The following is a 13842-nucleotide window of genomic DNA, read 5'->3' on the forward strand; positions in this document are numbered from 1 at the left end:
GTAGGGTAAGACAGGTAAGGACAGGACAGGTAAGGACAGGACAGGTAAGGACAGGTAGGGTAAGACAGGTAAGGACAGGACAGGTAAGGACGGGTAAGGACAGGTAGGGTAAGACAGGTAAGGACAGGACAGGTAAGGACAGGTAAGGATGGGTAAGGACAGGTAGGGTAAGACAGGTAAGGACAGGACAGGTAAGGACAGGACAGGTAAGGACGGGTAAGGACAGGTAGGGTAAGACAGGTAAGGACAGGACAGGTAAGGACGGGTAAGGACAGGTAGGGTAAGACAGGTAAGGACAGGACAGGTAAGGACAGGTAAGGATGGGTAAGGACAGGTAGGGTAAGACAGGTAAGGACAGGACAGGTAGGGTAAGACAGGTAAGGACAGGACAGGTAAGGACAGGTAAGGTAAGGACAGGACAGGTAAGGATGGGTAAGGACAGGTAGGGTAAGACAGGTAAGGACAGGACAGGTAAGGACGGGTAAGGACAGGTAAGGTAAGGGAGACAAACACAAGCCACTTCAGGACCCACATTCATCATATAAATGTGTGGGATCAGATTCTCGTCCTTCAGTCTCTTCAGGGTTTATTGGTAGTTCCAGGTGATAACTTCACTCCGGGTACGTCATGACTCCAGAGGAGACGTTATCCAATGAGAGGCCAGTCTGATGTTCCAGGAGCATAGAGGAATGTGCATGTGATACTCACACTTGTATTATTGTCTTGGAGTCTCCTACTCCCCCTCCGTCTCCAGTGGTCAGCGAGTCGTAGCCGATCTCCAGGTCAAACTCTTCGAAGTTGATCTGGATGACCTGTGATCAAATGAAAAGGCTTGAATGGCGTGCTGGAGCACACACACCTGCTGGAGCACACACACCTGCTGGAGCACACACACCTGCTGGAGCACACACACCTGCTGGAGCACACACACCTGCTGGAGCACACACACCTGCTGGAGCACACACCTGCTGGAGCACACACACCTGCTGGAGCACACACACCTGCTGGAGCACACACACCTGCTGGAGCACACACACCTGCTGGAGCACACACACCTGCTGGAGCACACACACCTACTGGAGCACACACACCTGCTGGAGCACACACACCTGCTGGAGCACACACCTGCTGGAGCACACACACCTGCTGGAGCACACACCTGCTGGAGCACACACACACACCTGCTGGAGCACACACCTGCTGGAGCACACACCTGCTGGAGCACACACACACCTGCTGGAGCACACACACCTGCTGGAGCACACACACCTGCTGGAGCACACACCTGCTGGAGCACACACACCTGCTGGAGCACACCTGCTGGAGCACACACCTGCTGGAGCACACACACCTGCTGGAGCACACACACCTGCTGGAGCACACACCTGCTGGAGCACACACACCTGCTGGAGCACACACACCTGCTGGAGCACACACACCTGCTGGAGCACACACACCTGCTGGAGCACACACACCTGCTGGAGCACACACACCTGCTGGAGCACACACACCTGCTGGAGCACACACACCTGCTGGAGCACACACCACCTGCTGGAGCACACACACCTGCTGGAGCACACACACCTGCTGGAGCACACACACCTGCTGGAGCACACACACCTGCTGGAGCACACACACCTGCTGGAGCACACACACCTGCTGGAGCACACACACCTGCTGGAGCACACACACCTGCTGGAGCACACACACCTACTGGAGCACACACACCTGCTGGAGCACACACACCTGCTGGAGCACACACACCTGCAGGCCTCCGGCCCTGGAGGCCCTCTGTGCACACTAGTGGACCCAAGGGGTCCCAGCCCAATGCTGTTGCTCTCTTCTCCAGGTGATAGTCATTGTCCACCCGGTTCCCACCCTGTACTCAATGTCTCCGCGGCGCCCAGAGTCGCCTGTTAGGCGTTAAACAAGAGAAAAGCGCTCAGTGTCGCCCCTACTGGTCATTCTTTATAAAATCCACAACTCCTCAGAAAAAGGTCCAAACTGCTTGAAATTTGGTGGAACAATTTCCCTCGAGGATCTTTGTACGGCCCTAAAAGCACAGGTCTGTAGGTCCTCTAGAACGGCGACTTCCGGTTAGCTTAGCATTAGCCCAAGTAGCATTTCTGAGGCATTTGTGGCCATAACTCGAAGAATTCAAAATGATTCTCAAGTTTCATTACCAAAGAACCGAACATCACGTGTATCTGAAAGTCATAATTCAACCTTTAGGAGTGTTCCTCTAGAGCGGAACCTAAAGAGCGTGCTGCCGTGTACTGTTCCAGGACCGGCAAACAAAAAGGACACCACGCACATCCGTCAAGGCCAAATGCAAAGCGACGGCAGCATCTGCACAGATCAAATCCTGAAAAACAATCACGATGAGCACATGTGAGCCCAGAACGTGGAACAGCCTCTCCGCGTTCAGCCCTGAGATTCGTCCTCCGTCAATGGTCCTGAACACATGTACATAACGTGACACTGAGATAACACCATGTTCAGAGAGTCTGACTCACCTCCACCTGCCCACGCGGACTCGTGGCCAGAGAAGGGATGACGTGATGGCGTGATGACACATTGCGTGCTCGGCCTCAGCACCTCTCTATGGCCATTGGGACAGCGGCTGCGTGCTCGGCCTCATGTATAACAGCCTCATTACGACGCATCAACATAATGACCATAAGAACACTAATGCTCTGACTTCGGTGCCAAGTCGACGGCGTGTTGCCGAGCGGCGGCTCAGAGCGCGGCCACTTGCCAGCTCTGGTAAGTGCTAGTTGGTTAGTTGTTGTGTATTAGCAGGATAGCACTTAGCCGCCACCCCGGTGTCGACGTCTCTCAGGCTGCCGTGTGATGGACTGCAGCGCAGCGTCAATAATGACCACCGGGCGCGGCGCCGCCCTCTTCACGGGGACATCTGATTTCATTCAACTGGAATTTCAGTTCCCAAAGACAAATAAGGCAAATTGTCCACCTGCCAGCAGCCGGTGTGAAGCAGCGGTGCACACTAATGAGGGACATGCATATTCTATGTGACCTTCTCCCACCTTGAGAAAAAGACGTGGACATAAACACGTAACTGGGAGGGGATGTGGAGACAAGTGCTCTGCGCTCAGGTGGGAGGGACGGGTCGTGTATACAGGTGAGAGATTACTGCCTGGAGGGCCACAGACTCACAGATCTACGAGGGCTGGGGCACTCCTTTAGGAGACACACATGGGACGTTACACCAGATTACTCCAGATTATACCATGTTACACCATGTTACACCAGATTACACCAGATTACACCATGTTACACCATATAATACCAGATTACACCAGTTTACACCAGATTACACCATGTTACACCAGATAATACCAGATTACACCATATTATACCAGATTACACCATATTATACCAGTTTACACCAGATTACACCATGGTACACCATATTATACCAGTTCACACCATGTTACACCAGATTACATCATAGTACACCATGGTACACCAGATTATACCAGTTTACACCAGATTACACCATGTTACACCAGAATATACCAGTTTACACCAGATTACATCATAGTACACCATGGTACACCAGATTATACCAGTTTACACCAGATTATACCAGTTTACACCATGTTACACCAGATTACATCATAGTACACCATGGTACACCAGATTACGCCAGATTGCACCATGGTACACCAGATTACGCCAGATTGCACACACCGCAGCAGGAGATTAAGAAGAAGACGACGGAGGACAAGAAGAAGAAGACGACGGAGGACAAGAAGAAGAAGAAGAAGAAGAAGAAGAAGAAGAAGAAGAAGAAGAAGAAGAAGTTGACCCCTGACCTTGGTGGGGTCGCTGGCGGTGATGATCCACACACACTGGGAGTTGCTCTCGTACTGAATGGGGAAGTTGGGGGACGTGAAGGTCCCAGAAGGTCCTTGAAGGTTGGAGCCGCATGTCTTCACTGGAAGAGTCCAACATAAACACAAGTTATAAGTTATTCTAAATGACAACTCACAATACTATAGACCCTTATTCTAAATGACAACTCACAATACTATAGACCCTTATTCTAAATGACAACTCACAATACTATAGACCCTTATTCTCAATGATAACTCACAATACTATAGACCCTTATTCTCAATGATAACTCACAATACTATAGACCCTTATTCTAAATGATAACTCACAATACTATAGACCCTTATTCTAAATGACAACTCACAATACTATAGACCCTTATTCTAAATGATAACTCACAATACTATAAACCCTTATTCTAAATGATAACTCACAATACTATAGACCCTTATTCTAAATGATAACTCACAATACTATAGACCCTTATTCTCAATGATAACTCACAATACTATAGACCCTTATTCTCAATGATAACTCACAATACTATAGACCCTTATTCTAAATGACAACTCACAATACTATAGACCCTTATTCTCAATGATAACTCACAATACTATAGACCCTTATTCTAAATGACAACTCACAATACTATAGACCCTTATTCTCAATGATAACTCACAATACTATAGACCCTTATTCTCAATGATAACTCACAATACTATAGACCCTTATTCTAAATGATAACTCACAATACTATAGACCCTTATTCTAAATGACAACTCACAATACTATAGACCCTTATTCTAAATGATAACTCACAATACTATAGACCCTTATTCTCAATGATAACTCACAATACTATAGACCCTTATTCTAAATGACAACTCACAATACTATAGACCCTTATTCTCAATGATAACTCACAATACTATAGACCCTTATTCTAAATGACAACTCACAATACTATAGACCCTTATTCTCAATGATAACTCACAATACTATAGACCCTTATTCTAAATGATAACTCACAATACTATAGACCCTTATTCTCAATGATAACTCACAATACTATAGACCCTTATTCTAAATGATAACTCACAATACTATAGACCCTTATTCTCAATGATAACTCACAATACTATAGACCCTTATTCTCAATGATAACTCACAATACTATAGACCCTTATTCTAAATGATAACTCACAATACTATAGACCCTTATTCTCAATGATAACTCACAATACTATAGACCCTTATTCTAAATGATAACTCACAATACTATAGACCCTTATTCTAAATGATAACTCACAATACTATAGACCCTTATTCTCAATGATAACTCACAATACTATAGACCCTTATTCTAAATGACAACTCACAATACTATAGACCCTTATTCTCAATGATAACTCACAATACTATAGACCCTTATTCTAAATGATAACTCACAATACTATAGACCCTTATTCTCAATGATAACTCACAATACTATAGACCCTTATTCTAAATGATAACTCACAATACTATAGACCCTTATTCTAAATGATAACTCACAATACTATAGACCCTTATTCTAAATGATAACTCACAATACTATAGACCCTTATTCTAAATGACAACTCACAATACTATAGACCCTTATTCTAAATGACAACTCACAATACTATAGACCCTTATTCTCAATGATAACTCACAATACTATAGACCCTTATTCTAAATGACAACTCACAATACTATAGACCCTTATTCTCAATGATAACTCACAATACTATAGACCCTTATTCTAAATGACAACTCACAATACTATAGACCCTTATTCTCAATGATAACTCACAATACTATAGACCCTTATTCTCAATGATAACTCACAATACTATAGACCCTTATTCTCAATGATAACTCACAATACTATAGACCCTTATTCTAAATGATAACTCACAATACTATAGACCCTTATTCTAAATGACAACTCACAATACTATAGACCCTTATTCTAAATGATAACTCACAATACTATAGACCCTTATTCTAAATGATAACTCACAATACTATAGACCCTTATTCTAAATGACAACTCAAAATACTATAGACCCTTATTCTAAATGATAACTCACAATACTATAGACCCTTATTCTAAATGACAACTCAAAATACTATAGACCCTTATTCTCAATGATAACTCACAATACTATAGACCCTTATTCTAAATGATAACTCACAATACTATAGACCCTTATTCTAAATGACAACTCACAATACTATAGACCCTTATTCTCAATGATAACTCACAATACTATAGACCCTTATTCTAAATGATAACTCACAATACTATAGACCCTTATTCTAAATGATAACTCACAATACTATAGACCCTTATTCTAAATGATAACTCACAATACTATAGACCCTTATTCTCAATGATAACTCACAATACTATAGACCCTTATTCTAAATGATAACTCACAATACTATAGACCCTTATTCTAAATGATAACTCACAATACTATAGACCCTTATTCTCAATGATAACTCACTACGTTGTGTTCACAGTCAGGAGCAGGAGCTCAAGCTAATGTTGTTAGCACATGTATGCGAGCCTCACCCTTGCAGACCGGCCGGTGGTCGCTCCAGGCGGCGAACACCTCGGCCACGCGCTGGCAGGTGATGGTCTTGGAGCCCTGCAGCACGTGGTCCTCGTCACAGGTGAACTGAGCCGTGGCCCCGACGCTGCGGACAGACACGGTTAGCTCTGAGGCGCTTTACTGAGCGCCACAAGAGGCTGACGCTGTGCACACACATCACAGATGTATCTATGAACAGAGACAGCTTCCACACGCTAACTCCTCACACCTCCGTTAGCTTCACACATGATGCGAGACAGGAATGATGCTGTCAGGTGAAGCTACCCGAGGGGAAGAGGAGATGATATCAAACACCTGAGGACAGAGGGCAGCTGCTGCACGGAGCTCCACCTCACCGTACCTCTCTTCACTGTTCTCACCAGACAAGCACCTCTGTGTGTGGGGTCCTCTCCTGAAAGCTGATTGGCTCAGACTGAATACTGCATGAGCAAGAAGATGATCCACCATCACACGCTCCAGACGTGATGGAGAAGAAGGAGAAGGAGATTAAGAAGAAGACGACTGAGGAGGAGGAAGAAGAAGGAGAAGAAGAAGACTGAGGAGGAGGAGGAAGAAGAATGAGAAGAAGAAGAAGACTGAGGAGGAGGAGGAAGAAGAATGAGAAGAAGAAGAAGACTGAGGAGGAGGAAGAAGAAGACTGAGGAGGAGGAAGAAGAATGAGAAGAAGAAGAATGAGGAAGAAGAAGCTGATTGGCTCTGCTTCAGACTGGATACTGCATGGTCAGAAGATGATCCACCATCACGCTCCAGACGTGATGTCACTGCAGCGGAAGAGGCTGCGGGTCGTGACCCTGAGGTCGTGACCCCGAGGTCGTGACCCCGAGGTCGTGACCCCGAGGTCGTGACCCCGAGGTCGTGACCCCGAGGCAGGAGGCGGCGCTCCATCAGCTGCGACTCACCTGAAGTTGGAGCCGACCCGTTTGCCGTTCTCCGTCTCCCCCGGGTCAGGACAGTAGTTCGGCACCTGCTTGACTCCTCCTTCGTTCACTGAGGAGGAAGAGCAGGAGGAAGAGGAGAGGAACACGTTCAACGCCCCACTGCAGTGAGAAGGTGGAGGACAGAGAACTCTCATGGCGCTCGGCCTCAAACACATCGACGCCCACAACGATGAACCCCGATGTCCTGGCAGAGCGGCACGCATGGCGTCGACTGGCCGAGGTCTGCATGAAGCCGGAGACGCCGTGACGCCGTCATGCAGACCTCGGCCTGGCTGTGGCGCGTGGAGAGGGAGACGGACTTTAACAAGCTCATCATCGGGTCTTAAAGACGCTGCCAGTGAGACGCGCCACGCAGCGACCTCATTCAGGTCATCGTCATGTCTGCAGCGAGGCCACACAAAGGAGACGCTCAGGCAGCTCATTAGCTTTGAGCTGATTGTCTCTGGTAATAAAACAGTTATGCGTTCAATTATCTTCAAAGAATCCAGCGGGCACACGAGGCATGTCTGTCGTCTTGTGGATGATCTAGGAGAGCCGCTCTGCATTATTCATGTCTCTGCAGTGTGGGATCTCTGACGGGTAATAAAGATTACAACCCGCTATCACGCCGGTGTTCAGCCCGCTGTGGCGGGAGAGGGAACTGCCTCCCAGGTTTATGCTAATGAGGAAGCGCCGCAGCTATTAGAATTCACTTTGTCCTGAAGTGAACACCAATCAGCTGACGGCGAGCGCTCGCTCAGCCGCGGCGCCCGCTGTGTGTGGAGCGCAGCGCCGACACGACGGGCCGGGACGCGGAAACATCAACAATTAACTGAGCTGTCCTTAACGAGGCCGGGAAACAGAAGAGAGACTCGTGCTCCTACCAAGGAAACAGAAACACAAACCAGAGCCAAACCATGACATCATAAGAAGAGGTAAAGACTCACTCAGAGACAGCTTGTTGCTGTTGTCCTTTCCCGGGAAGAGCTTGACGCCTCTGGATTTAAGCTCTCCGGAGCTCTTCACTGGTTGGGAGCAACAGAAAGAGTTCATTAGATGTGAGGAGTCACAGTTCAGTGATGACACACGTCCAGCATGGCTCCTGACGCTCAGAGCATCCTCTTCCTGCCGGTTGGCCCGGACATCCCATAAAACCTGGATTAGTTTCTCGTGATTGTTCATTTGACTTATCAAACAGGATGTTCATCGACGGTTCAGAGCAGACTTTGAGTTGAAGCTTCTAGGGGGGACACTCACGCAGCCCGACGCCTGCAATGAAGACCGACACGCCGAGCAGGGAGGCGTCTTCATGGTGACACCGGCGTGGAGAACACGGCTGCTCCAAAGAGGGGGCGGGGCCTCTGGGCTGAGCTGGCTGCAGGTCACATGGTTGAACCTCAAACACACAGCTCAGCCCAGAGGGTCCTACGCAGCAGGCGAGACGTGTTCATGCATCTGGTCTCATGTTGCCACACATGCTTGTGACGGCGTCTACAGAGCTGTGTGGTCCAGGTCTCCTCTGAGGTCCAGGTCTCCTCTGAGGACCAGGTCTCCTCTGTGGTCCAGGTCTCCTCTGAGGACCAGGTCTCCTCTGTGGTCCAGGTCTCCTCTGAGGTCCAGGTCTCCTCTGTGGTCCAGGTCTCCTCTGAGGACCAGGTCTCCTCTGAGGTCCAGGTCTCCTCTGAGGTCCAGGTCTCCTCTGAGGACCAGGTCTCCTCTGAGGACTGGGCGTGGCTTTAAGCCTGTACGGCGTAGTATATGCAGAAGTGACATTAAAGTCACGCCGCAGAACAAAGTCAGGCTCATGGAGTATTGAGCTGAGGTTTGAGGAGAGGGAAGCGATGCAGTATTGATCTCTTACGTTTCCTGATGAACACGGCCCTTTGAAGTCAGTGGTTTGAAGCAGCACAGACCGTAATGCCCCGACAGAGGGGTATTAATCACACTGCTGAATATTCAGTCCACACAGATCACAGTGTGGTCGCGTGTTTCTCTGGATGAGGTCCCCGTGTGGTGAAGCCGTCTCACCTTGGTACTGCGCCCTGAAGCCTTTGTGCCGGTGGCTGCTCTCCGTCACAAAGTGCAGCCGCAGCCAGTTCTTGGTGCTGATGATGGGCGCCGGGATGTTCATCCCAGTTACCCTGAAACAAACCAACGTTCATGTTACTTCCTTGAGCCACAGAGGGGACGCGGGTCATCGAGGAAGGTGGAAAGAAATGAATGGAAACCTCTCAGAACAGAAGGAGGGCATCATGGATCCATTACACATGTCTGGATAACAAACAGCGCCTGAAACCTCAGGGGAGCCCATCTCAACTCGGACTGCGCGGGGTCGTATGTTCACTTCACTTCACTTTATTTGTAGAGCCCATTTTCACAAATTACAAATGTGTCTCGGAGTGCTTTACAATCTGTACACATAGACATCCCTGACCTTTGACCTTTGACCTCACATGGGATCAGGAACAACTCCTAAACAACCCTTCAGGGTAAAAGGTCAGAACCCTTGAGGAGAGAACAGAGGAGGATCCCTCTCCAGGATGGACAGGTGTCATAGATGTCATGTGACCAGAAGGAATCATGACACACACATTAAAACACAGGAACAACACAATGAAGATGAAGAGTGGATGAAGAGTTGGTAGTCGGCATATTCCACCATCCAGACCTCCGCGGTCCATCAGGCATGCTGGTTTGTGCCTCTGTTACGCCCCCTGACGTAGACAGGCCTCTTCCAGGAAGAGGGTGGAGTTATCTCTTCCAGGTCTGGCACGCCTGGAGCAGCACCACCTGATCAGTGGGCGGACATGTACACCCCCAGGTCTGTGACCGTGCTGTCGGCCACCATGTGTGTCTCTGTGGGTGAAGCTGTCTGTCGTCCCCGGTGGTCAGACAGGGCGTCGTTCAGTGTGACCTCTTGGTCCGTCGTGTCGGCCTCGGAGAGCCTTACGCCCGTTTGCTTCTGTTTCAGTGCCTTTGTTGAGCCTTAGATCTGACAATAAATATTCCTTGTTTCCTTCAGTATTTCACCTTATTGTTCCCCCCTTGTCCGAGCTGTATCTCTTATATATATGTATGACACGGCCTGTGCGCCTCTAGGCAACCGAGAGGCCGTAACAACCTATATGCAGGTGTGTGTGTGTGTGTGTGTGTGTGTGTGTCACTGACAGCCTGTGCAGGGCGGTTGTCTTTGGATCAGAGGTTGTATGCAGGCTGCAGCATCGGGGAGCTTCTGTAGTTGCAGCGATTTAAAGCTTCTCGTTTGTCTGGCTGACCGGCTGTGGCTTGTTTCTGTTGCCTAGCAACCCACCACGCCCTGTCGCACCACGGGCACCGGCACGCCGAGCCAATCTGGCATCAAACAGGGGCTCGGGACCGGCTTTCAATAAGAGCGGACCGGCTCGGCCCCGCGCTCCCCGATGGGCTCAGAGCTGGGAGAGGGGGAGGTACGCCTCTCACTGTGTGTGGAGGAGAGTTTACGGTTTGTTTTTCTCTGTAATCTCTTTTGCATCGCTGCAGAGCGACCAGAGGCAGACAACATAAAGAGGGAATGAATGTGGCAGAGAGGGAAACGGGGGAGAGGGTGGCCCGGTCCCCCGGTGGCCGTTGCAGGTATAGAAACATGCATCGACGACTAGACTCCGCCTCTCTGGTTTGATGACTCCGCTGGTTCAAGCCCTTCACATCGGAACTGTATGACTTCACAACTACATCTGCCAGACAGATTTGAGGCTGCTGCATGTTTTATTGTTAATTAAATCAGCAAACTAAATGAGATTGTATTCAAATCCTCCTCCAGAGAGGCCCTGATGGCAGCGCCTGGTGACGAGTTACAGGGGAATTGATTTTCACACAACAGTTGATCTTTGCTTTCCTTGAATCACGGATGAAACGCTCATGACACGAACACATGCGGAGGGGGAGAAGCAGAAGCCTTCAGGCCGCGGGTTCTTTAGAAGCGTCGGCCGCGATGCTTTCTGTCGTAAAAGCTGCAAATGATCACGAGATCTCTGCAAGAAAATCTCAAATAAAATGCACCGTGGCCATAAAGCGCTCCCCGTCCAGAGGACCGGCAGAGGGGAATATATACGGTTATCGCCTCCGCCAAGCACGGCGGAGCAAGTGAAGCATGAGCCGCCATTAACAGTAAATAAAGGCTCAACGACGCCGTACGGACGACTCCTCCGGCGTGGACGCTTGTATCTGCGGGCGCATCACATTTTTAACTGCAGTCAAAAGGTTACGCAACACATCCTGGTGACGCGAGCCGCCTCGTGTCCTCAGAGCGACAGCAGCCAGCGCTCACAGTGCCGCTCGAGTGTCTACGCGTCGCTTTGCATCCACGCAGCTTCACATCGATGCGGGGCGTCTGAAGGAATGATGGGGGACGGGGACATGTCCAGAGTTCTCACAAGAGCCTGAAGTGGTCCTGATTGGATGAGATGAGATGAGGGGTTACAGGGAGCAGGCAATCCCCTCCACACGCCGACGTGGAGAATCCCAAAGGGACGAGCGTGGCCCGAGAGCACGAGTCCAGGTTTCTGGTCTCTGGTCTCAAGTCTTGGTCTCTAGTCTCTGGTCTCTGGTCTCAGGTCCTGGTCTCTGGTCTCAGGTCCCTGGTCTCTGGTCTCAGGTGCTGGTCTCAGGTGCTGGTCTCAGGTACTGGTCTCAGGTGCTGGTCTCAGGTACTGGTCCTGGTCTCTGGTCTCAGGTCCTGGTCCCTGGTCTCTGGACTCTAAGACCTTTTATTCAGGAAGGCTTTTATCACTTTTAGTTGACTTTATGACTTGTTTCAAATGCTCCTTTTTTTATTGTTTTAACTGTGTACAGAGTTTGTTTTCAATACATGAGAGTAAAGGCAAAGACAAAAGGCTAAAAAAGGGATTAAAAGATGTATTTCTATTGTAGGAGTCCAAACATTAAAAATAGATATAAGAAAGGTTTAACTCATATATGGTTTTCAAAGGAATTATTTATGAACGATTCTTGAGAGTTATAAGTGTGATTGAAATGTATTTATATGGAAGATGTATATATATATATATATATATATATAATTTTCTCTTATTTTTCTTTATTTCATATTAATTTTCTGATTTATTTGATAATAATTGAGGATAGGAATATATAAGCATTTTTTGCTTCTACCTTTCCAGTCTTTCTGTTTTGTATATTATATACAATAATATTGTCTTGTATTTGATTGACTGAATACAAATACACATCTCATCATCATGTACTGGCTCTGTGGCACTCTGAGGTCCTTATACATGGAATCCATTATTATTATTGTTATTATTGGGTGATCTTTCCCTCACACCCATATCCTATAATAATAATAATAATAAGACGGAGTGGTCTTAGAAGTATTCTATACCCTCAGCAGACTCTCCCCAGGTGCACACTTGTTCTCACACTAATTGCCCGGCTCGATTGTCAATTCAAATTCCTTCAATTAAGCATCTCGGCCGGCGGCCTGCAGGAGAGGAGAGCTTCTGGAGACACTCTGATGAGTTATATTTTGCCTGGGAAGATCAATAATAAATCCCAGGAAGAAGAAATTGAATCCAATACACATGGTAATGCAACCCAAAGCTGGCGCTCCGGCCTCGGGGCTCTTCTCTCCTCCTCTGTGGATATTGTGGGTTCTGCTGTTGGAACAGAGGAGCTCGTGTTCAGCTCGCTCGTTACGCCACATCGCCCGGCAAATGGAAATCTGCTTCTGAAGCCTCGTCTTCCTCGTTATGTTTACAACGTGCAAAGAGTGAGATTACGCAATCAGAAACATCTGCAGAGGAACGGGAGGCTAGGAGGTAGGAAAGGAGAGAGGAAACAGACGTGTGCATGTTGTGTGTGTTTCAGACGTGTGATCCTCGGTGAGCAGAGCTTCACCATCACGGACTCAAGGAAGAAGAACACAGAGCGTCTCTCTGGGGGAGTCAGACTCCAGGTTGTCTCTGCTCAAGGGAACACAGTTAGTGGTTGATGTGTATCTTCATGTCCTCATGTCCTCACACCCTCATGTCCTCACACCCTCATGTCCTCACACCCTCATGTCCTCATGTCCTCATATCCTCACATCCTCACACCCTCATGTCCTCATGCCATCATATCCTCACACCCTCATATCTTCATGTCCTCATGTCCTCACACCCTCACGTCCTCACACCCTCATGTCCTCATATCCTCACGTCATCACACCCTCATGCCATCATATCCTCACACCCTCATGTCCTCACATCCTCATGTCCTCATATCCTCATATCCTCACGTCCTCACACCCTCATGCCATCATATCCTCACACCCTCATGTCCTCACGTCCTCATGTCCTCATATCCTCATATCCTCATATCCTCACGTCCTCACACCCTCATGCCATCATATCCTCACACTCTCATGTCCTCACGTCCTCACACCCTCA

At 48.2% G+C, this 13842-nt stretch overlaps 1 protein-coding gene across 1 annotated transcript in view; it reads right to left on the bottom strand.

Annotated features, from left to right (window-relative positions):
- csmd3a (CUB and Sushi multiple domains 3a) overlaps window positions 1-13842 on the bottom strand; it is a 306306-nt gene that overhangs the window by 200362 nt on the left and 92102 nt on the right. The window contains exons 6-11 of the mRNA XM_056445250.1: window positions 9449-9561; window positions 8368-8445; window positions 7403-7490; window positions 6464-6588; window positions 3840-3961; window positions 709-812 (exon numbers count right to left, since the gene is read on the bottom strand). Coding sequence (XP_056301225.1) covers window positions 709-812; window positions 3840-3961; window positions 6464-6588; window positions 7403-7490; window positions 8368-8445; window positions 9449-9561 — 630 coding nt within the window. The remainder of the gene's footprint in view (window positions 1-708; window positions 813-3839; window positions 3962-6463; window positions 6589-7402; window positions 7491-8367; window positions 8446-9448; window positions 9562-13842) is intronic.

The sequence above is a fragment of the Pseudoliparis swirei genome, chromosome 22, assembly GCF_029220125.1.
Source record: "Pseudoliparis swirei isolate HS2019 ecotype Mariana Trench chromosome 22, NWPU_hadal_v1, whole genome shotgun sequence".
Classification (NCBI taxonomy): domain Eukaryota; kingdom Metazoa; phylum Chordata; class Actinopteri; order Perciformes; family Liparidae; genus Pseudoliparis; species Pseudoliparis swirei.